Below are 22,289 nucleotides of genomic sequence, written 5' to 3'. Positions count from 1 at the left end.
CACCAAGCTGCCATATCTGGGACTCTAAGCAAGTCCCTTAAGCCCATAGCTGCTCATTTGTATGAGTGAGATAAGTGTAAGTTGCTCCATGCATACCCATACCATGCATTACAATTGTGTATTTCACACCCAGTCATGGATTATCTCTTATTTATACCACGTCTTATATGTGAATAGAAAACGATGGAAAGCTATATTCAAATTCAGATCAAACTCGAATTTTATTTGGTACATACACATTTATACAGGGTATGAAGTAGTGAAATGCTTCTTACGACTGTCCAACATGTTCACATGTACATAGAAATAGAATATAAAATCAAATCAAAATTATAACAATCAAAAAAGATAATATATATAAAAGTACCGTAATTTCCGGACTATTAAGCGCACCCATATATAAGCCGCACCCACTGAATTTGACAAAGATTTTATTTTGAACCTAAATAATCTGTCTATAAGCTGCAGGTGTCTACATTGAAACTAATAAACTTTACACAGGCTTTAACAAAAGACACTGTCTGTTACACGGCTTGTATCTAAACAGTAGCCTACCAAGAAAGTCATTGTTCACTGTCTCCCTCCTTCCTTTCACAACTATTTCTCTCGGGAGTTTATCTTTTGGCATCGTCGTGCGTTTAAAAATCACCATCGGTGAAGCTTTTCTCCCGATGCCGTGCAGCTCAGAACACAGGTGAAGTGTTTTTTCATGCCCGGTTGTTTTCAGCGTGACGAATGATTTGCATTTCCTGTAGACAGTCCGAGTGAGCAGCAGGTCAAACGTCAGAGGAACCTCATCCATATTTATGATGTGGTGCGGCCCGATTCAGTGGGAGCGCATCTGATTTAATATAAAGAGTTTCATTGGTTCACCTTAAACCCGTTCGGCAATTTCATTGGTCTAATGTTATGGGGCTCAGTTTTTTGGCATGAAGTTTGTGAAACCAGGAACAACCAAGTAAAAATCTATAAATTAGCTGCTTCGTTGTTTAAGCCGCGGAGTTCAAAGCGTGGGAAAAAAGTAGCGGCTTATAGTCTGGAAAATACGGTATATTAAAAGTCTAAAGTATACACTATCAAAAATATATGTATACACGAATTTAATATAAGAGATGAATATGTGAGTCAATTGAATACAGTTGTATAATGTCGATTAATTATAACAAATCTCCAATCACAATTTTATTGTAAAGGTTGCTTGCCACTTCTTTGTCATTGTTTGGCTGAAGACTGGGTTTAGAACGCAAGTGTGCTGAATGTGACAGAGTGTTTCAGGATTCTACTGTTCGCGCAGACACTTGAGTGTCCATTTACTGCACTCAGCTTCTGCTGTCAAGAGTAATTGTATAAGAGGAATAATGGGCTTACACCACCCTGCTTTGTGTGTGCGGGTTTTGTGTTTGTGTGCGTGTGCACACATGGCCGTACTGAGGCTCTGGATCTGAAATGAGCTTAGGCCTCACTTTTGTCACCTACACAGGCTAGAAGTGGCCTATAAAATGTGACAGATTTGAATTGAGACAGAACAGATAATTGAGCTAGATTTCAGAGAGTGACGGTAGAAAAAAGAGATTGTGTTATTAAGAGAGAAAAAAAATGATAGAATTGTTTAAACGTAATGAAAAACTGCAATGATTGGGTGACACCTTTGTGCAAGTGTTCCAGGGTGGTACACATTATGACAAATGTTCGGAAACCCTGAAGGAGCGTAGTGAGCACAGTTGTTCACAGTGCAGTTTGTGCACGTTGGGATTTATAAATATAAAGTGTGGCTGGAGGAATAACAAGATTGAGGTCTTGCTCCTGAGCAGCCAGGCCTTACCGATCAATGTGGGCAGCTAGGGACAACATCCGGGAGGATGAGATGCTCCGTGACGTGGTTATTTTTTGTGTAGGAGCCTGAGTTGTGTGTAAATTATGGCTATGAGGTTGCGATGAAGAATCCAGGATCAACATGCCCTTATTGTCCATGAAAGTGGTCACTTGTAAGATAATCGGAAAAGGGGATGCTAGCATAAACGATGATGCCATTTTAATAAAAATATCACTAGATGGAGGCCTATAATAATATTTCTTAATAAAAGAATAGTTTGTGGAATCATTGCAATAAACCGTATTATTATTGTTGGATGTCAGATACAATACATTATCATTATTACAATGGTGTATAATCGTTAATTACTGTATATTGTAGAAGCTTGTAAACTTGAATTCTCTGATTAGGATCATGGGATGATGGAAAAGACCTCTGTTTTTTTTAATTTATCATATTCTATCTATATTTTTTTTGCCTTTTTGCTACAGAGTGAACTCATGAGTGAAAGAAATCTTTACTGGCAGCATGCTTATGCATTGTATACAAAGGATGCATGTTGATATTATCGAGTTTAATTCTAGAGAATGGCTGAGTCAAATTTGTCACATCTTGTGTTAGCTTAGCGGTTAAGGCATTTGACTTTGGATCAGAAGGTCATGAGTTTAATCCCAGCTTCATCAAGCATGGGGCCCTTAAACATCAAAATCAAGGCCCTTAAACATTCACTGCTCAATTCTATTAATAAGACAAATGTATCTCTGGATAAGCGCGTCTGCCAAATGACGTAAGAGTATATATATTCATATTGTATAAATAGTTTATTTAGAAAGTCTGTGTAAATGTAATATTTAATTTGATGTAAAACCCGGGCCGCAGCGGTGAGAGCGCCGCATCCTAACCACTAGACCACCAGGGAACCTATTTAATTTGATGTAAATACTGTGTAAACCTTTTGTCACTAAAGCTGACTGCAACGCAACTGTGCAACATCTTAAATGTTAAACAGTTTAACCCGTCGTTGCCAAGCTACAAATGGGTGACAGATACATGACTTAAGTTATATTGCAAAATCAACTTTAATTCACTGATGTGATAAGGTAACTTATAATGATGACCTCTGTTCTTTTCAATACTGTCTAGTTTAGCCAGAGGAGGATGAGGTTCCTTTTTGATTCGGGTTCCTCTTAGGGGTTCTTCCTCATACAATTTTAGGGAGTTTTTTCTTGGCACTGTCATCACTGGCTTGTTTATTAGGGCTAAACTTATAGGGACTAATTTATCAAGTTAAACTTTATATTTGCAGTCTATTTAACTATGTGATGCTGCTTTTGGACATTGTGCTACAGTATAGAAACAAAAGTAAACTAAGTTGGGAAAGTGGTAGCTCGTGGTTATGGTTTTGAGTTACTAAACAGAAAGTTGGGGGGGTCATGCCCCAGTATCGCCAAGCTGCCACTCTTGGGCTGTTGAGCAAGGCTTTTAGCCCTCTGTGCTTCAGGGGCAGTGTTGCATGGCTGACCCTGCTGTATCATGGCTGACCCTGATCGCTGGTATATGCAAAGGAAGAATTTGACTGTCCTGTAATGTACATGAGACAAGTGAAAAGCCCCTTTACCCTTTGAATTGAAATTAAGGTGGGGGGACTTTTTGCTTCCACAAATTACCTCATTTTGTCCACTTGGAGAGAAAGTCACTGCACATAAATGTAGAAATTGCCTCTATTCAATTGCAACATATTACTATCCAAGAGGGAGTGGGCAAATTATTATGTAAAATCATGTAGATTATCATGTAAAATCATGTAAATGATACACTTTGGCTTTCATGGCCATGAGATCTCAACTGAGTTAAACACCGGTGGGAGATTTTACACCCACATGTTATAATTGACCACAACCAGAATCACTACCATCACCACTAACATTATTGTTAAGCATTAACTCGGAGATTCATTTTGGAAAAATGGTGTCGATCAAAAGGAGTTATTGTCTTCCCAGGCGTGATAATGCATCAGTATTCATGGCCACTGGCACTTCTTCACATACAGCCTTTCTGAAACAAGATAAATCAATATATTGATTTATGGGAGTGAGGATATTTTTTTAACAACGTTAAAACATCCCCAGGGTCTGCATCCGACCTTTAAGGGGTAAAACTAAGGCTGTCAATGAATTAAAATATTTAATCGCGATTAATCGCAGGATTGTCACACTTTTTTTAAATCTGTTCTAAATGTACTTATAATAATTTCACACTTTCTAATGTCATTTAATCTTAACAACGAATTATTAGTTTTTTTCTTCAGAGCCATGGTGCAGCGTGAGATTCCATAGAATTCACATACACAAGAGCATGAGAGAGACAATATATTTATAGAGTACAATAAAACAGCGATGCGTGGAAAGCTATTGCACAGTGGAGGGTTCAGTGCAGCAGCAAAAACAAGGTAGAACGGATGCTAGCTAACACCAATTTATGTTACAGCTAGAAGCGCTGGAACACAGTGCAAGTAAAGGAACCCACCAGATTTTCCCAAGGACCCTCGACGCACCACCAGCTGACTCTACTATACCAAATTTAGCAAGCTATTCATTCATTTTCATGCACCATTGCTAAGCAGATTCGCTCTATGCACTGCCTGTCTTTTGAAATCACCAAGTACAGAGCTACGGAGGTAGTAATTACGAGACGCTATTTTTTCCTCCGAGGGTATAATGCACTCGTAATGACTTGACAGCTAATCAAAGTTGGTAGGGTATTCTCTTCTGCGAAATGCACACAGTCAGAACATACAACTAAAGGAAAGGGGGAACCGCTTATTTAACTGTCATGATAGCACAAACCCTTCCACAGACAGAGGATAAATAGAAAAGGTTTTTTATTTCACCAGCGTTTGATTGAAGAACACTTTGTAATGCAAGCTTTAGTACGGAAACTCAAAAGCTAACAAACAGCAGTATGCATAATCTATGCCTTTTGGAAGGATTTTTTTGTAAATATTTAAATTAAGCCATTGGAGCAAAATTGTCTAGCTGTACTTTTATTATTATACAAATAAAACTAATTAAATCTTGCTTCATTTCACATAAATTGTGACTATATTGAGATAAATCGCAATGAATGCTGCTTGTGATTATGGCATTTATTTGAAATCGCTGTCAGTTTGTAGCTGTAATTGTCTTAAAATTTCCATATGAATTCTAAATGAAGCCTTTTTTTTGGTTTGTTTATTCAAGTGCTCAAGTACTAAGTTGTGTAACATCACCTGACCTTGTGACTCAATCAAGGTTATGAAATTGAGGCAATGACTCCTCTAAGTCCCTCTGTTTGTGCCATTTCTCCATTTTTTCCCATAATATTATGGTTACATAATGTATTATGTAGCCTTATGGATATTGAGTCAGCAGAGAAGAAATAATGAGATACTATGATTTGCCCTTGGAGATCTTTCATAGTAATCCACAAATAGTTCCATGTTATATACCAAATATAAACAAACCTTTGCCACAAAAGTAGACCAAGTGCATGCTGGTCAGGAGATATGTATAAGCCAATCAGGGGAGAGTGTAAACAAGAGCAAGAGAGATGAGTCCAGGGTTTTACTATGTAGAATTTATGGAATTGAATGCTATTCATGTGGCGCCATCAGCAGCAGCTAGTGGTTTCTAATGGAAGAGAACTGTATACTCCATCTACTGTATACTTGTAGGATGCAGACAAAGGTGGTGGGCTTGCTATATCTGAGGCAATCTCACACCTACTCCAATGTAGATCCAATCCAACCTGTTGTTTAGAAACCGTCATACATACTGTAGTCACATGACTCAAAGCTGTTCTGTTGTTATTCTATTCATGCACTGCATAATTGGAAATGAACGAACAAAGCAGAGTGTTTTTTCATCTATTTAAAAGTAACTATTTCTAATTCAAAGCGACTTGCTGCATGGTGTTTGAAATGTCCCCCTATTCATTCATTAGACAACCCTAATCTCTCGCACAGGTGCCACAAATTGCTCGGTAATGAACAGAGATGTGTTCCAAAGCGGCCGTCATTGTACGAGTTGTGTTCCCTGTGCACACGGTGCACTACTTCTTCTTTCTACCACAGGAGAATAGACACAGGTGCAGTTATTCTTTAATCAGCTTGTTTCATTTCAATGAGATGCTAATTAGACATTGTTGAAATGTGTGGAACTGATGTTTACAGCTTTGTGCACACGACATATACAGGGTTGCTGTAGTTCTATGCGCTTGATTGTACTAGTGATCTGTTACAGCTATGTCAGATCTCAGGTAAGTTTACTGAAAGTGAATGATCGAAGTGTACAGCTGAGCAGTCAAGGGGAGAGGGGACTTGTCCTAGAGGGAGACATGTCCCATCTCCCCTTAGGCTGCTTTAGGTTAGGCTTATATATATATATATATAAAGGAATAATGGAAAGTGAGGTAATGTGTTCCGAACGAACCCAAATATTCATATAAAAATAAACATACTACCAATATGGACTAATATTATTTAGTATTTAGCACTTAATAATGGTGCCTTAACATCTAAAAGAGGAAAACAGTATCCTAACTTGGTACTTTACCTTTGAGAATAGCTTATGCTGGCATGATGATGTTGTTCGGAGCAGGAGAATTATTGTTAGGAAGGAGAATCTCCACTACCATAAAATAAATATATACGTATACAATACTGTTCAGTAATAACTACTGTGCTGTAGTATCAATGAAACAAAGACACAGTGATAAACAGCGCTAAGACGGTGCTATCACAATGAATTCAAGACGCTAACTAAACTTTAGGAGCCGTGCAAGCGTGCAGGTTGCGTGACGGAAGAACCAATGTCCCCTAAAAATGTAGGCTGCGCGTTTCGAATGATTCGTATCCTGAATTTGTACACCCCAAACCATGATGCTTCCACCCCAAACTTAACTGTTGATATGGTGTTCTTGGGGTGGTGGGCAGTGTCATTTCGTCTCCAAACATGGTGTGTAGAATGACTGACAAAAAGTTCAATTTTGCTTTCATCTGACCATACTATAGTCTCCCAATAATCCACAGGCTTCTCCGAATGCTCTTTCGCAAACTTTAACCGAGCCTCAACATGCTTTTTGTTCAGCACTGGAGTCTTGCGTGGTGAGCGTGCATGGATGCCATGGCAGTTCAGTGCATTGCTTATAGTTTTCTTTGAAACAACAGTACCTGCTGATGCGAGGTCTTCCTGAAGTTCTGCCTAAGTGGTTCTTGGCTCTTGGCAAACTCTCCTGATTTTTCTTTGGACTCCTCTGACAGGGATCTTACGTGGAGCACCTAATCGTGGCCGGTTTATGGTGAACTAATGCTCTTTCTATTTCCGGATAATAGCCCCCACAGTGCTCACAGGAACATTCAGCATTCTGGAAATGCGCCTATAACCATTCCCATCAAAATGCTTTTTAACGATAAGATTACGAAGATCTTGAGAGAGTTCTTTGCTTTTACCCATCATGAAGTCTTTCCTGTGTGCCTCCTGGGTAATGAGAAGCCTTTATAGGCCATCAATTAGGACTAAAGCAGCTGATATCAATTAATACTGATAGGGGGGCAGGGTTTCTTTCTTAATACTGACAGATTTCAGGTGGTGATCTGGCTTTCTATGCCATTTTGCACCTTGTTATCTTCATGTGTTTAATACTTATTCCCTGTGTCATTTCACTTTATATATATATATATATATATATATATATATATATATATATATATATATATATATATATATATATATATATATATATATATATACATTTATATAATTGTATTTTTTTATTATACTGTAACTAAATACAGATAACGTTCCTCCCCTCCTTATGTAATAAAAATGTTCTTTAATCATCTGTGTATTACTTTACAGGATTTCTAGAAATGTATGAAAATTTGAAAACATTTGCTTCATTTTGAATATATTTAGTTATAATTAGTCTAACTCTTGGTAGAAAGGAAACACACTTTATATTTTCCAAATTTTGCGTCTAGTTAGGTTTTTCCTGTGTACTCTACACCCACTGGTGCTGCAGTGCCAGTTATTTTGATAGAGCCACATTTAGCACTTGGCACAAAGATTCAATAAAGTCTTCAATAACTACTGAAAGTCAATATACTTGCCAGTATTATCACCCAGATATCAGTTCAAATTTAATTGCCTAGAATGTAAAAATTAGATTGAAGATTTAAGATTTAAGAGTTGGTCATGTGCACAGGAAACATGAAAACACCATACAATAAATTTTTTATCTTCCCAGCAGTTTATATCCCATGTCATATGTTATGACTGCAAATATTATGTGTGCCTTACAACTGTTGGGAATAAGTAAACAAACAAATATAACCTAAAAAATAATGATGGCTGCAAAATGGTCACTAGCAAAGAGTTACCCATGTTTCTTGTTTTGTTTAAATAGGTTAAGAATCAGGACCTAATCGTGTTTGTTAAAAAGGTTTTGGACTGATTTGATGATCATTAATCAGTCGTCATTAAAAAAGGGAAAACAACTAGTGTGTACTGGTGTGTACTGATGTAATCCTGTGTAAATAATGTAATTGGCTTGCAAATTGATATTCCAAATTACTACAAGGCAGATCCCAGATTTTGTCTCACAGTTGGTCATATTGTGTTTGGAATCTCATAGCAGCTCCAGTGGTGTTCAAATATAGAAATTCTCATACTAACTGCTGACTTTTCTCGAACCTCTACAATTTAAACCAACATCATTGTGCCATATATAGAACTTAAATGTAAATGTCTGAAAGATGAAGTCCACCTTGAAATTATTCACCTTGCACTTCACAGCAGCTGTATAAACCCTGACTGTAGTTGCTAAAACTAAAGTGAGTTGTTCAACATTTATGTAATCTTTGGAGTTTTTTTCACTGGTAAATTTTTTTACCCCTCTCTCCTACTGCTTGGAAACACAACCTTGAAGTTCTGATTACTTTTCTGAAACTACGCTTAATTATTCATTGGTGAATTCTCATTTTTTGCTCATGGATTTTCATAATCACTTCCAATCACTTAGCCGGATCCACTGCGAACCTAGAGTGCTCCATTAAGCCTGGATTTGGATGAGGGGGGATTGGCCTGAGTACAGAATATAAACGCTTTTTTGTTTGAGTAATATGGAGATTCAAGGAAGTTGGTTTGATTGTCATCCACTTGAAAGTCACAGGGTGCCGTTTTCATAAATTGTGGCGATTGGTGGATTTGTTCATCTCCAGGGGTAAGAAAAGGAAGGAAAGGAAAGTAAGTCCTGAAATGGAGAATATTTAAGGCATACTACAGTTTACTATTCTTTGTACATGTCTGTTATTCATCTGCCTCTCTCTCTCTCTCTCTCTCTCTCTCTCTCTCTCTCTCTCTCTCTCTCTCGCTTTGTTCTTCATCTCATTTGCTCTTCTTGTCTCTGTTCTTTTCTCCAGGCAATGAAAGTGGTATCTAAGAAGAAGCTGATGAAGCAGTGTGGATTTCCACGTAGGTTTTTAAAATTATTTTTTGCATTACAATTTATTCCAGAGGTGCACAAACCGTTTCTTAATAATGGCTAAAATCTATATTAAAACTAAAGTTTTCATTGTTACACTCATTTATAGTATCCCACAAAAGTGAGTACACCCCTCACATTTTAGCAACCATTTTAGTATCTTTTCTAAGGGACAACACTATAGAAATAAAACTTGGATATATTTTAGAGTAGTCAATGTGCAGCTTGTATAGCAGTACGCATTTACTGTCCTCTGAAACCAAATCAATGTACAGCCATTATTGTCAAAAGAACTGGTAACAACAGTGAGTAACCTGTGTCCTCAAAACTGTGTCCAAAGTGTGAATATTGTGTGTAGCACCATCGTTATCCAGCACTGCTTAAATCCTCCTGGGCATGGTTGTTGCTGTGCTATAGAAATAAACTTGACTTGACTTGACTCTTCCACTCATAAAGACATCATGGAGTTGCTGGATGTTAGACACATTGCGCTTCTCCACCTTCTGCTTGAGGACACATAGGTGCTCAATAGGGTTCGGGTCTGGAAACCTACTTGGCCACTCCATCACTTTTACCTTCAGCTTCCTCAGCAAGGCAGTTGTCATCTTAGCGGTGTGTTTGAAGTCGTTTTTATTGTTTGAAACTGCCATTTGGCCCAGTTTTTGAAGAGTGTGCATTATGTTCTGCTTCAGAATGTCACAGTACATGTTGAAATCCATGTTTCCCCCAATGAACCGCAGCTCCCCAGTACCAGCCTCACTCATGCAGCCCCAGACCATGATGGTACCACCACCATGCTTGACTGTAGGCAAGACACAGTTTCTTGGTTCTCCTCACCAGGGGGTCACCACACATGCTGGACACCTAAAGGACAGTAAATTTGTACTGACACACAAGTTGCACAACTACTCTAAAATATATATACAAGTTTTATTTCTATAGTATTGTCCCTTGCGAAGATTATTCTAAAATGCTTGCTGAACTGTGGGGCTTTAAAAAGAAATAAATTAATCATTAAATTAAAACACTTAACTGCTTTCAAAGTTCTGGTTAACTGAAACCTATAGTACAATGAGAAACAATCCAATTTATTGTACAATAAGTTCAGTACCTATTTCCAGAGCTATTCACTGATTTCTAATGAGAGTCATGAAGCTGGCCCTTTTTTTTTTTTTTCAAAAGTTTTTCCCAATGGCATTTTTTCCCCTTTTCTTTACCTTTCTAATATATAACAAATCACAGGGTCACCACATTCCAACTTTGGCCCGCAGGCTCTAGTTTGAGCATCTCTGATCTACAGTATAATATTTACTTACAGCAGGGCTGACTAATCGTCGAACGTATTTGAAATACATAAACCATTGTAATTATTAAACAGTGCATCTTCAACAGACATTGTTTAGTAATTAACTAATTTATGAGATTATATCATAAATTGCTACTGTATGTGTAACCAGTCAGACTCTCTGATTTGTAGCCGTGTGACGATTAAATGGCTAAATTGGGTAAATGTCAATTTTCATCTGAGTATAAATAGTAATATATATATAATTCACTTATACACAACTCATTGTATGCTACAAATTGGTGTCAAACTAAGTTTTGGTTAATTATGCTGGTGCTCTGTGGGCAGGTCGTCCTCCTCCTCGAGGCCCTAAAGCAGCTATAGGAGAGCAGCCAAAAGTGCTTGGGCCTCTCGAAAGAGTTTACCAGGAGATCGCCATCCTAAAAAAGCTAGATCATGTGAACATAGTCAAACTGGTGGAGGTAAGTCAAAGTATTAAAACGAAACATTTTGGGCAGCAGTGATTGTCATAAAAAGGCAACGATCAGTGCCTGAGGGTAAAGTGCTGAGAGAACTGAAGAAGATGCATCTTTGTGACCTTTTGGTTTTATGAGAATGAATAGAGGTCAGTGCATAAATTGAGTTTTGAGAGTGGAATGGAAAACTGTAGAAGTGAGTTCTCTCCACGTACATAAAAAAAAAAAATCACACGTACATAAGTATTCACAGCCATTGCTCAGCCTTAATTCTTTTTGAGTGTGATGCTACAAGCTTGGCACACCTATTCTTGGGCAGGTTCTCCCCATTCTTCTTTGCAGAACCTCTCAAGCTCCATCAGATTGGATGGGTAGCGTCGGTGCACAGCCATTTTCAGATCTCTCCAGAGATGTTCAAGTCTGGGCACTGGCTAAACCACTCAAGAAGATTTACAGAGTTGTCCTGGAGCTACTTCTTTGTTAACTTGGCTGTGTGCTTACGGCTATTGTCCTTTCGGAAGATGAACCGTCGCCCCAGTCTGAGGTCCAGAGCACTCTGGAGCAGGATTTCATCAAGGATGTCTCAGTACATTGCTGCATTCATCTTTCCCTCAAACCTGACAAGTGTCTCAGTTTCTGCCACTGAAAAATATTCCCACAGCATGATGCTGCCACCACCATGCTTCACTGTAGGAAGGGTATTGGCTAGGTGATGAGCATTGACTGGTTTTCTCCAGACATGACGCTTGGCATTCAGGCCAAAGAGTTCGATATTTGTTTTTCATGGTCTGAGAGACCTTAAGGTGTCTTTTTCCAAGCTCCAGGTGGGCTGTCATGTGCCTTTTACTAGTTCATTGTCACCTTCAATGCTGCAGAAATGTATCTCTACCCTTCTGGTCTACAGACAATTCCTTGAACTTTATGGCTTGGTTTGTGCTCTGACATGCACTGTTAACTGTAGGACCTTCTATAGACAGGTTTGTGCCTTTCCAAATCATGTCCAATCAACAAAATTTACCACAGGTGGACTCCAATCAAGACGTAGAAACATCTCAAGGATGATAAGTGGAAACAGGATACACCTAAGATATTTTTTGTTTCATGGCGAAGACTGTGAGTACTTATGTACACGTGATTTTTTTTTTTTATTATTATTTTTTTAAATTTGCAACGATTTCAAACAAACATCTTTCACGTTGTCATTATAGGGAATTGTGTGTGGAATTTTGAGGATAATAACAAATTGAATCCATTTTGGAACGAGGCTGTCACTTGTTGCACTGTAAATTGTCACAGATGCACTGTACTATTCCTCTATACATTTTATTCACCTTTCTGCATAAGGTGTGTAAAAAAAAAAAAGAGATGGAATACAAATTGGAAGAGATTTGAAAAAATACTTACTTTTGGGACATGCCTTGTTTTTATATGTCTTCTTTTTACTCATGTCTTTCTTGTAAATGTAATCTAGTTTGTCGAGTTCTAGGTCATACTGAGTGTCTCTTCGACATTGATATGAACACCAGTGGAGAACAGCAGGCCTTCTGGGAGTTTCTGATCCAAATACCATTTCTTTTTCAGGTTCTGGATGACCCAGCCGAGGACAATCTGCACATGGGTACGAATGATGTTCTTCAGCTATAATGCTGTTATCATTCACATGACTTAAGTTCCCCACAACTCACAGGCATTTAAACTATATAAAAATGTCACTGAGTTGTTATATAGCTTATGGGTGCCGAAATTAGGTTTAAACGTCACTTTTTAACATCGGTTTCTGACATTTATTGTTTCCTGACTGATAGTATTTAGGCTTGAGTTACAGCAGAGCCATGAGCCATGCGTAACTCATATAACAGAGATATCTGTAATCTAATAACTTTGTAAAACACTGCAGACAATATAGAATGATGGAGTCCATAGGCTGGTGATGTCACTAATAATAAGGGATGTGATTAGCTGCTGACGCTGTGCAGCTGTCTTGTTTTGTAGTGAACATTCATGATTCTTTTACACCGCTAATAAAAACTAAACTATAACACTTATACCACAGATTATATACATATTCCTAATACTGATTGGTCATACGATGTTGATTCTTTTTCTGTAACATTCTCACTGTAGATCTGACAGTAAGGCAAAGCATAGGATAATATCACACTGCTCGCTTTTTATGCTGTTATTAATATATTAACTAATTATATCAGGGACTTGTACTATAGACACTGCATTATCTAAATGTGGTAGTAGGTTTAAAATAGCATGAACTTCAATAGCATTGATATGGTGAAGAAAATTCAACATTGATGTAATGAGTCTCCAGTGCCAGTGTTATGTAACAGCTCATGATTTTGACTTTTGCACATCCTGGTTTCTTGGCAACATGACTTGCTGGTGAGGGAATCGCAGTTTATAGCTAATTAACACATTTGTATATTTGCTAGCAAATTGCTAGGAATGAACCCTGCTGAGGCAGTTGATTATACTACTATATATGTTCTGTCATCATTTATTCTTTCTTTGTAAGTACTTTTTATGTTTATTGGTTAACCAGAGAAACTAATAAGCAAAACACAATACAAGCTGAGCAGTAGATGTTTGAAAGTCTTGTTTACGGGTTAAAGGTGGCTTTTAAGATCTAATGTCTTTAGTCGCTAGGACATAATCATAAATCATAAATCACCATCCAGTCTCTATATATCACTCTTGTAATTACAAACATTGAACAAACCAGCAAACTACTGGTTTTGAATAGGATTGGAGATTTCTTTGGGGGGAAAAAATGGTTAAGCTAATTCTCTCTCTCTCTCTCTCTCTCTCTCTCTCTCTCTCTCTCTCTCTCTCTCTCTCTCTCTCTCTCTCTCTCTCTCTCCAGTGTTTGAGCTAATGCCGAAAGGGTGAGTAATCTGTACCTCCTTTTCTCCTGTAATAAGTCTTGGCTATTTTCTCTTTTTATCACTTCATTTCATTGCCGTCTTTGGCGTATTTCTAAATATAATCTAAAGACATTTATGAGGCACTTCTTTCTTTTTATTTGATGCTTATTGGCATTGCCAACCTTTTACATATTTTCAATGCATGAGTCTGGAGTGATTAACAGTTCTGTAGGTGTTTTAAACGCTATAATATTAACTTATACACCTCAAAGTCCCGCCTCCTTCATTTCAACGTAAAAATTGGTGCTGATGCTCTCATCTTAATTGATTTATTGCAAGCTACGGTGCTGCATGTTTGACTTGGTGAAATGTAGACAGATATAAAGTCAGTAATTTTGTTATATTTTTTATATTTAATTAGGGACACTACAGAAAATGGTCAAATCTGCCAATGTTCAGAAATCAATACCCTGTTTATGTACTTTTGATCATCGTTGAAGTTCAAAAGTTGAAGTTGAAGTTTATTTGTATAGTGCTTTTTACAATGGACATTGTCTCAAAGCATCTTTAAAGAACTTAAGAATTAAATCGAATGATGTGTATTTATTCCTAATGAGCGAGTCTGGGGCGACTTGGTTGAGAAAAAACACCCTTAGATGGTAAAAGGAAGAAACCTTGAGAGGAACCAGACTCAAAAGGGGATATCAAGAGTGTGATTATAAATCTTAAAACAGTACGAAACCCCGGAGAGAGAAATACCATGAGCACCAGAGTGTGTGATTATGAGTAATGTCCTGTCTACAGTCAGTTGATGATGTGGAACCAGGAGCTACTGAGCAACTCATAAAATAGTTCAACATTTGAGATCATCGTAGATCCAACACCAACTCCTTCATGCCAGAGGTTTTAAAAATTTAAGAGGTTCAATGCCTTAAGTAACTACCAGGCATTATGTACCTTTTCTTTCTGCTTTGTTTAGAATGAGTTTGACTCAACGAGGAGTTCTACACATTAACCTAATGTAGAAAAGCAAATTGTAATAACAATGTCTGTCAATCCAGAAAGCGTCAAAACTTATTTTAACAAAACCGTACGACATTAAATTGGACTTAACCTGACAAACTGATGCCTGTTGAAATAAATAAATAAATAAATATTAATGTATGTTTGTGTCAGTCGTAATGAAGGGCTTGTGTCATAGAACAATATAAACTACCATTAAGTACAGTACAGGAATCTTAAACCTTTTGAAGCATTTTAATGCCGTTCCTGTTTTGCCATATGGGAAATATAACTGCACTTTTGTCCAAGTTTCAGCTTTAAAGGGCAAGCATTATTCCAGTTTGCTGTAGGAGTCTATTCTTTTTTCAAATATGACATTTTGTTGTAATTGAAAGCCAAATTTACCTGCCTAATCAGCTCCACTATGCCGCAAAGAGAGAGTTTATTATTCGATCCTGCTCGGTTTTGTCCATCACTTTTCCACAAAAAGGCCAAGATTTTTTTATTTTTTTTGCTTTACATAATTACAAAATGGTCCATTACCACCACAGTTAGCGAAATTATTTTGGCCTTTTGGCAGCACGAGGCGGTAGGATAGGAAGGAGATGGTAATGCATGTGAGGAGAGATTTGAGTCCCTTTTTTTTTTTTTTTCTTTGTTTGATTTTTTGTAATTCAGATAAAAAGTGGAAAATTTGTTGGAAATTTTGGAGCCTTTTTGGTTTTTTGTATATTTATTTTAGGTCCACATTGAGTTACATATAATGACGTATTTTTCCACTGTCATGTCCTTGTTAAAGAAATATTATTTGACAATGAAGGACAAAAGAAGTACTGTTTCTAAGGGATGAATTTTTAGTACTAAGACAAAACAAATTATATGTGCTATGCACACTAGAGCATAGATTTCAGTGTTTCCAATGTGCAGATTGTAATTCATAAGCTCTTCATACATTTTAAAACTGTAAAAATGAAAATGATTAAAAGAATCTGCATTGTCATATAATCATGCTAGTTTCTTTATTACACACTGTTTCTGGCCCTGAAATTAGCCCCACCTGCAAAATGGAGTTAAGTGAGAGGCTTTTTAGTGTTTTATAAAATTAAAAACGCCTCTTAGAGACTCTTCAGCCTTTAGAACCCTTTTGAACCCTCCTTCATGCCGTTCTCTCTTTATCTTTTACTGTTTTTTCAGCCCAGTGATGGAGGTGCCTACAGAGAACCCTTTAAATGAGGAGCAAGCACGTCTCTACTTCAGAGATATTGTCCTGGGCATCGAGTACTGTGAGTTACCATCTGGGAATTTCTGTGAGAGACAGTCTAATCAAAAACCTTACACAGTACACAGATCCGTCTGTAGTAAAAAAGGAGCTCTGAGAGCAGTTTTGCTGTAAGAGGAGCATCATTTTCGTTTCTTCTTGGATTGCGTTTGTGTTTACGCCGCACACTTCTGTTTAATAATAATAATCTTAAAACTGAATGCAAAGTGTTAATATGAAATGTTCGAAATGCAACTCCCTCCTTAGTAAGAATATATTTATATGCATTTGTATTAATATATTTTATATATAATTATATAACATTTATATAATTTTTATGTAGGCATCTTTCTTGGCTTGTTTGGATGAAAAATCGTTAGATTTAGATTTTAAAAAGGGTTAGGATAGACTCGTTCTCAAGGTGGCTCCCGGCCTTTCTTCGCTGTTCCATGGACACTTTTAGTCATCCATTATGTAAAGGTTCCCATCTTCTGGGAATTGTAACTCGAGACGATTTTCCATGCTTCTTGTTGCTTCGGTGTCATGGTACATCAAGGTGTCCATTTAGCTAATAGGGAAAGAGGTTATTTAATAATAAGAAAAAGATCTAATCTGACCTTTTAGTTTGAGGTCCATATAAATCTCTTCTCCACCAGTTATAGCTGTTTGTCGCTGATGTTGCATCTAGAAGTCATTTTCTTCTCTTGTTTGGGAACAGTCACAGGCAGAGAATCCACAGGCATGATCTTACTGACATATTTGAGGCAGTGTGATCTCTCTCTTTTAGGTCCATATGACAAATGCTAAATGGCTTTTCTTTGAGTTCAGATTAGTTTGATCTCCCAGAGAGCTCTAATCTGTTAGAGGCAGCAGTTCTTCATTTAACTCACTAATGAGCAAATTGGAATTGTCTCAAAAAAAGCTGAAATAAAACTTACATTTAGATTGCATTGAATTATAATTTTTGATGTAAATCCTTTTTTTTTTTTTTTTTTTTTTTTTTTTTTTGCTTGTGCTTGGTGACATGCATTGAAAAGCAAGGCAGTTTAAAGTGTAATAAGAATCAATACTTGGATATTAGGCATTGGATTTTGACAATGTAGTTTAATACTTGTTTAATACTACATGTGTAACTGATTGACCCAGTTGGATTCATTTATTATAGCAAATTAACAGATGAGACAAATCACTAGTGAATTTTATATTTAGAAAACCAAGTGCAGACTCTTAGTCAACAGTTACACTAGCGGTGTAATGGAACACGTATTCCTCCCGAAATTTTTCGGTACAGGGCTTCGGTTCGGTACACACGTGTACCAAATGCAATCCTTTTTACATGCGGAACATAGATACAATCTAAATTTCCTAAGAATCTAAGTTTTAGTCTCCACCTTGCAATTTCATTGCATTTTTGTATTATTTTTTTTTTATTTTGAAACTTCTGTGGCTACTCAATCTGTTCCGAAAATTAAATTAGTTTTGCGCATGCATGAAAACGCTAAAGAATCAATAGCGCTAGCGTTAGCCGCTAACCAGGCAGTGTCTAGCGGCTGACGCTGGTGTTAAGGATTCAAGATTCAAGATGTTTAATTTTATCAACTTTTCATTTCAATGCAAGTTGTATCCTGCATATAACTATAAGATCAACTGTACAAGTTAAATGATTGAAAGAATCTGCATTGTCATATAATTAGGCTAGTTTCTTCATTACATTACAGCCTTTTTGTCTGGCAATTAAATTATCCACAGCTTCAAACATGAAGTTAAGACACATATTTAGTTTCAATCAAGTGGGTCAGATGGAGAGGTGGATGTCAGAGGCTTGTCAGTAGTTTTTATTGCTGTTTTGATTTGAGTCGTAAAACATCAGCAGGCTCTAAAATGAAAAAAACATTTAAACCTCTCCATGTTAGAAGACGCTTCAGGCTTTAGATTTGTGAAACTGTAACACCTGCAAGCCAACAGAAAAAGAATTGAGGCAGAATGTTTATAAATGGTGCAACCAGGCCCTCAGTTTTCCGTTTACTTTTAGTTACACAATACTGGATATTTATTCCGGCAAGTCACGTATCTGCTTCCAATCAGATTTAAATGAGATTTGTTTTGCCTTGAATACATTGTTAGTGGGTCAGAAGATTCTTGAAATTGAAGTAGTAAAATTTAAAGATTCTGATTGGCCAGGAGTAGATTGGGGTGTTTCTGAAGTTTGTAAAATGGTCTAACCTTAGAGCCAGTTCATGTGTTCCCTTGATTCTATGAAAATCTAAACTGAAAAAAAATATAGCTGCCTCTACAAGTCTAGTTTCACCATTGGAAGTCATTTCCAGCCAAGATGGGTTTTTGGTAAAATTCGATTGAAATGACGTTCCTGTGATGTGCTTAGAACTTGATAGAAACTAGACCTGAGTTGCTGTAGGCTTAATCCAGTATGCAGGAGCTGCATTGCATCATTATTGTGTTTCTCAGCATGTGTGCATTATGATAACCTTAAAACTCGGAGATGGCTACAGGCTGCCTGTTTGACTCTATTACTTGACTTTTCCCATCTTCCCTCTCTGTGGGAGGTTTATGCTTCTCCTGGCTTGGATTGCACAATGCTCTCATTACTCTCGGCTCCGAGATCAGCTGCTCCTGCCTGCTATCTGCATGGAGCTGCTATTCAAAGCCCAGCTCTCTTCGTCTGTACTGTGTTTAAAAATGTGCATTCATGTCCCACACGTGCACGTGGTAGACTGATACAAGCCTCCTGCTGCTCATAAATACCGGAAACTCGTTTCAAATTTCTATTGATGTAAGAGATTGAGATCTGTTTCATGACTTGATCTTCTCTCACGCCCCAGCTCTCCACGTGCGATTTCTCATGACTGCTTTTTAGGGCAGCAGCGTGAGTGTGTTGGAGGGATCCGCCTTTAATGAAGCCCAAAAAAACGATGCGATACGGTCTATCTGTTTCCATTAGCTCTGTGTGACACACCCCAGGGAATAAAGAGAACGTAGAGCGAACGGATAGCGCTGTGCGTTTTCTTTGGCTTAACCGTGGTCGGTTATCTGCGCAATAGGATTCCGTTATTCTATTTGTTTGTTGTTGTTGTTTTTTTTATTCTATATTCTTTCATAATACATGTTCCACTCAGAAGCTTTTGTTTGAAGCTGATAAAGAAATGGCTTCACTGGGCAGTATTTATTCTGTTTTTAATTGCCATTGTTATTTTCCCTCGTAATCCTCCTGTTTTCCATTGTAAAGCTCTAGTTATTTTCAGTTGTGGGTGTGAAGGTGTTAGTAGTGTGTCATCAGAATCATTAGGTTGTTCTAAGTGCTGCTAATGCCATATTTGTAAAAGACCTGTGAAAAATGGTTTCAGTTATATGTTTATGTAACATGTACAGCAATTAATGTGAAGCCAGGAAAGGAAGAAAGCTTGTATGAATATTGATATATACTGGAGACTCCTTTTAGAGTGCTAAATAAAATGTCTCTCACAGAAAGATTCAACACATCAGCAATTACATGACTTTACTAGTATATAAAATACAAGCCAGATGTTTCTGCTCGATGTATTAATGTTTAAACAAATCAGCGACCATCACTAGTGACCTTTTGCTGAAGGACACTCGATCGATCTGCCATCAGCTTATTTTCAGTTGCGCACTTTAAAGAGGACTTCATTACTCACCCAATCAGCTCTACAGAATGCTCCTGTTGACCCCAATTGATCTTTCTAATGACCCTCAGAATCACAAAACATGCCCTCGCTACAAAACCTGCCTTTTTGCATTTATGCAACAATTTGCAGCATTAATTTGTGACAATATCAAATGTTTCTTTATCTAATTGCATCTCTATTGCATTACAAACAATATACTATAATAAGTGTCTGTTGTCTCTGGTTTTCCTCCTTCACCCTCAGTGCACTATCAGAAGATCGTCCACCGGGATATCAAGCCGTCAAATCTGTTGCTTGGAGATGACGGCCACGTGAAGATCGCTGATTTCGGTGTTAGTAACCAGTTCGAGGGTAACGATGCCATGCTCTCCAGCACAGCAGGGACGCCGGCTTTCATGGCCCCCGAGACTCTGTCTGACAACCGCAAGAGCTTCAGTGGAAAGGTAAACACCATGGCAGTATACTAATGTTCCTATTATAGCAAAACACTGCCGTCCACTAGCAGGATAACAAACAAACTGTATTTTTGGTGTCTAGTACATTATTTATAAAATGGCAGTTTTGACACTTTTTTTAGACCTATTTCTACAAAATATTATTTTATATTTTATGACCAGTTTTTTAGCTTAAGTTTTCTTTTTTTATACATATTTTTTTATATTTGGAGCTCTTACGCGATTAAGATGAAGTAGACTTTTAGCTTTAATTCGAAGATTTACTTGCATTAGAATGATGAGGAGAGAAGAATAGGGAAGGGAAAGACTCATGATTCAAAGTATACCACATTTCTTTGTCAAACATGGAAGCAGTGTAATGGCATGGGCATGGGCCAGTAGAACTGAGTCACTGGTGTTTATTGATGATGTAAATGCTGATAGAAGGCGCAGGATACAGGGTTTCAGCCTTCAGCATTTTCTTAAAGTTTTACATTTGCTGTTCTATGTCTTAAAGAAATGTGTCCATGTAACGCTACCTCTAATGCTCGTTGAAATGCTTCTGCAGCGCTAGAACTTTGTTGTTGTTGTTGTTGTTTCCTTGGTGTTTTAGTTTTTTCTTTCGCTAGTCCAAACGTAATGCGCTATATTACGACTACAAAATGAGACAACGTGCAACGGCCAATTTCTGTTACTGGCTTGAAAGTTTCGTGAAATGTACGACTTTTTTTTTCAGTAGTGAGTTTAGTAGAGTTTAGTAGTGAGACTTGTCTTGAAAAGAATGACTTTAGGGCTTGGTTATGGCCAGTTGTTGACTACGTGTTTGTGTGGGTGTTTGTCATTATATATGTCTTAAATTTCATACTTAACAGTCTATAAAAGGTCTTCAAATGTCTCACATTTGACTTGGTGAAACCCACAGAAACCTTGAGGATAAATTCTGATGTGTATAGAACTATACTTTTTGCTAGGATTTAGCCAAATTGTGCAAACTGATAGGTTGGTGCTCCACAGTATAGATGAATAATGACATAATCAGACCACAAAAGCAGCCCAAGAGATATTTATTTTATTTTATTTCATTTATTCATGTTTATGGCAAAGAAATTAATGTTAAAAATGGGCAATTGACCTGAACGTAGTTAAGCACTTACTGACAAAAAAAACTGAAAGCACAAAGACCCACAAACAAGAGATGCTCTGGCATCCCAAGCATCTCAAAAAAGAGTATTGTAATACCCACTGACGACAAAAGGATTTGCTGCACAATCTTACAAATTATACTTTACATCATTTATACTTTATTTGTAATATTATTTTACGCCTGGAAATTGCTCAGAGTCTGTAAAATCGAGGTACTAAATAGAAAATATCATTCCTAAACAGATGATGCAATATTTCTTTTCAAACTTCTTTAATCAAAGCTGAAAATCTACACTTTATTCACACCGGCTTCATTTAACATTAGTGGTAATACAGAGGCAAATTTGTGAAAATAATATTGCTGGATTTGAATCTATATATTCTACAGTCATTACAGTACAGGGGATCTTAATTAGTTTGCACCTATAAAAAAAGCTGCAAGGTGAGATGTGTATCACTGCTCATGTTTATTGATGAGCCTTCTGATATATAGGTTGAAGTCAGTACCGCCTTTGGGCTTATATTGTCTGTTAGCAGTAAAGAGTCTGAACCTGTTCAAGTAAATCCCACTGGATGGCTCGGTGTCGTGTCACGCATGCTAATGAAAACAGCAATATCCACTGCATTGCAGATTTAGTGGTAAACTTCATAAGGTTTATTGTATATTTCCTATATACTGCATGCTTGTCTAGCTTTGTGTGTGCGCGCGCGTGTGCGCTCTTTTACACACACACACATGCTCCTTGTTCTAAAAAATAGAGTGCAGCCTTCGTTTAAAAGGTCACCATGGTTGTACACAAGCTCTTGCACATTTCA

The 22,289-nt window shown here is 37.3% G+C and overlaps 1 protein-coding gene across 3 annotated transcripts in view; it reads left to right on the top strand.

The window, feature by feature from the left end:
* The window catches only part of camkk1a (calcium/calmodulin-dependent protein kinase kinase 1, alpha a), a 101,089-nt gene that overhangs the window by 55,571 nt on the left and 23,229 nt on the right, over nt 1-22,289 (top strand). For all 3 annotated transcript variants that reach the window (XM_046839045.1, XM_046839044.1, XM_046839043.1), the window contains 6 exons: nt 9,273-9,324; nt 10,968-11,101; nt 12,677-12,713; nt 13,971-13,992; nt 16,168-16,256; nt 20,140-20,339. In XM_046839045.1, the coding sequence (XP_046695001.1) occupies nt 9,273-9,324; nt 10,968-11,101; nt 12,677-12,713; nt 13,971-13,992; nt 16,168-16,256; nt 20,140-20,339 (534 nt within the window). The remainder of the gene's footprint in view (nt 1-9,272; nt 9,325-10,967; nt 11,102-12,676; nt 12,714-13,970; nt 13,993-16,167; nt 16,257-20,139; nt 20,340-22,289) is intronic.

Source organism: Silurus meridionalis, chromosome 25 (assembly GCF_014805685.1).
Source record: "Silurus meridionalis isolate SWU-2019-XX chromosome 25, ASM1480568v1, whole genome shotgun sequence".
Lineage (NCBI taxonomy): Eukaryota > Metazoa > Chordata > Actinopteri > Siluriformes > Siluridae > Silurus > Silurus meridionalis.
Note: the sequence above shows the minus strand (reverse complement) of the source record. Positions and strands in the feature narration are given on the sequence as shown.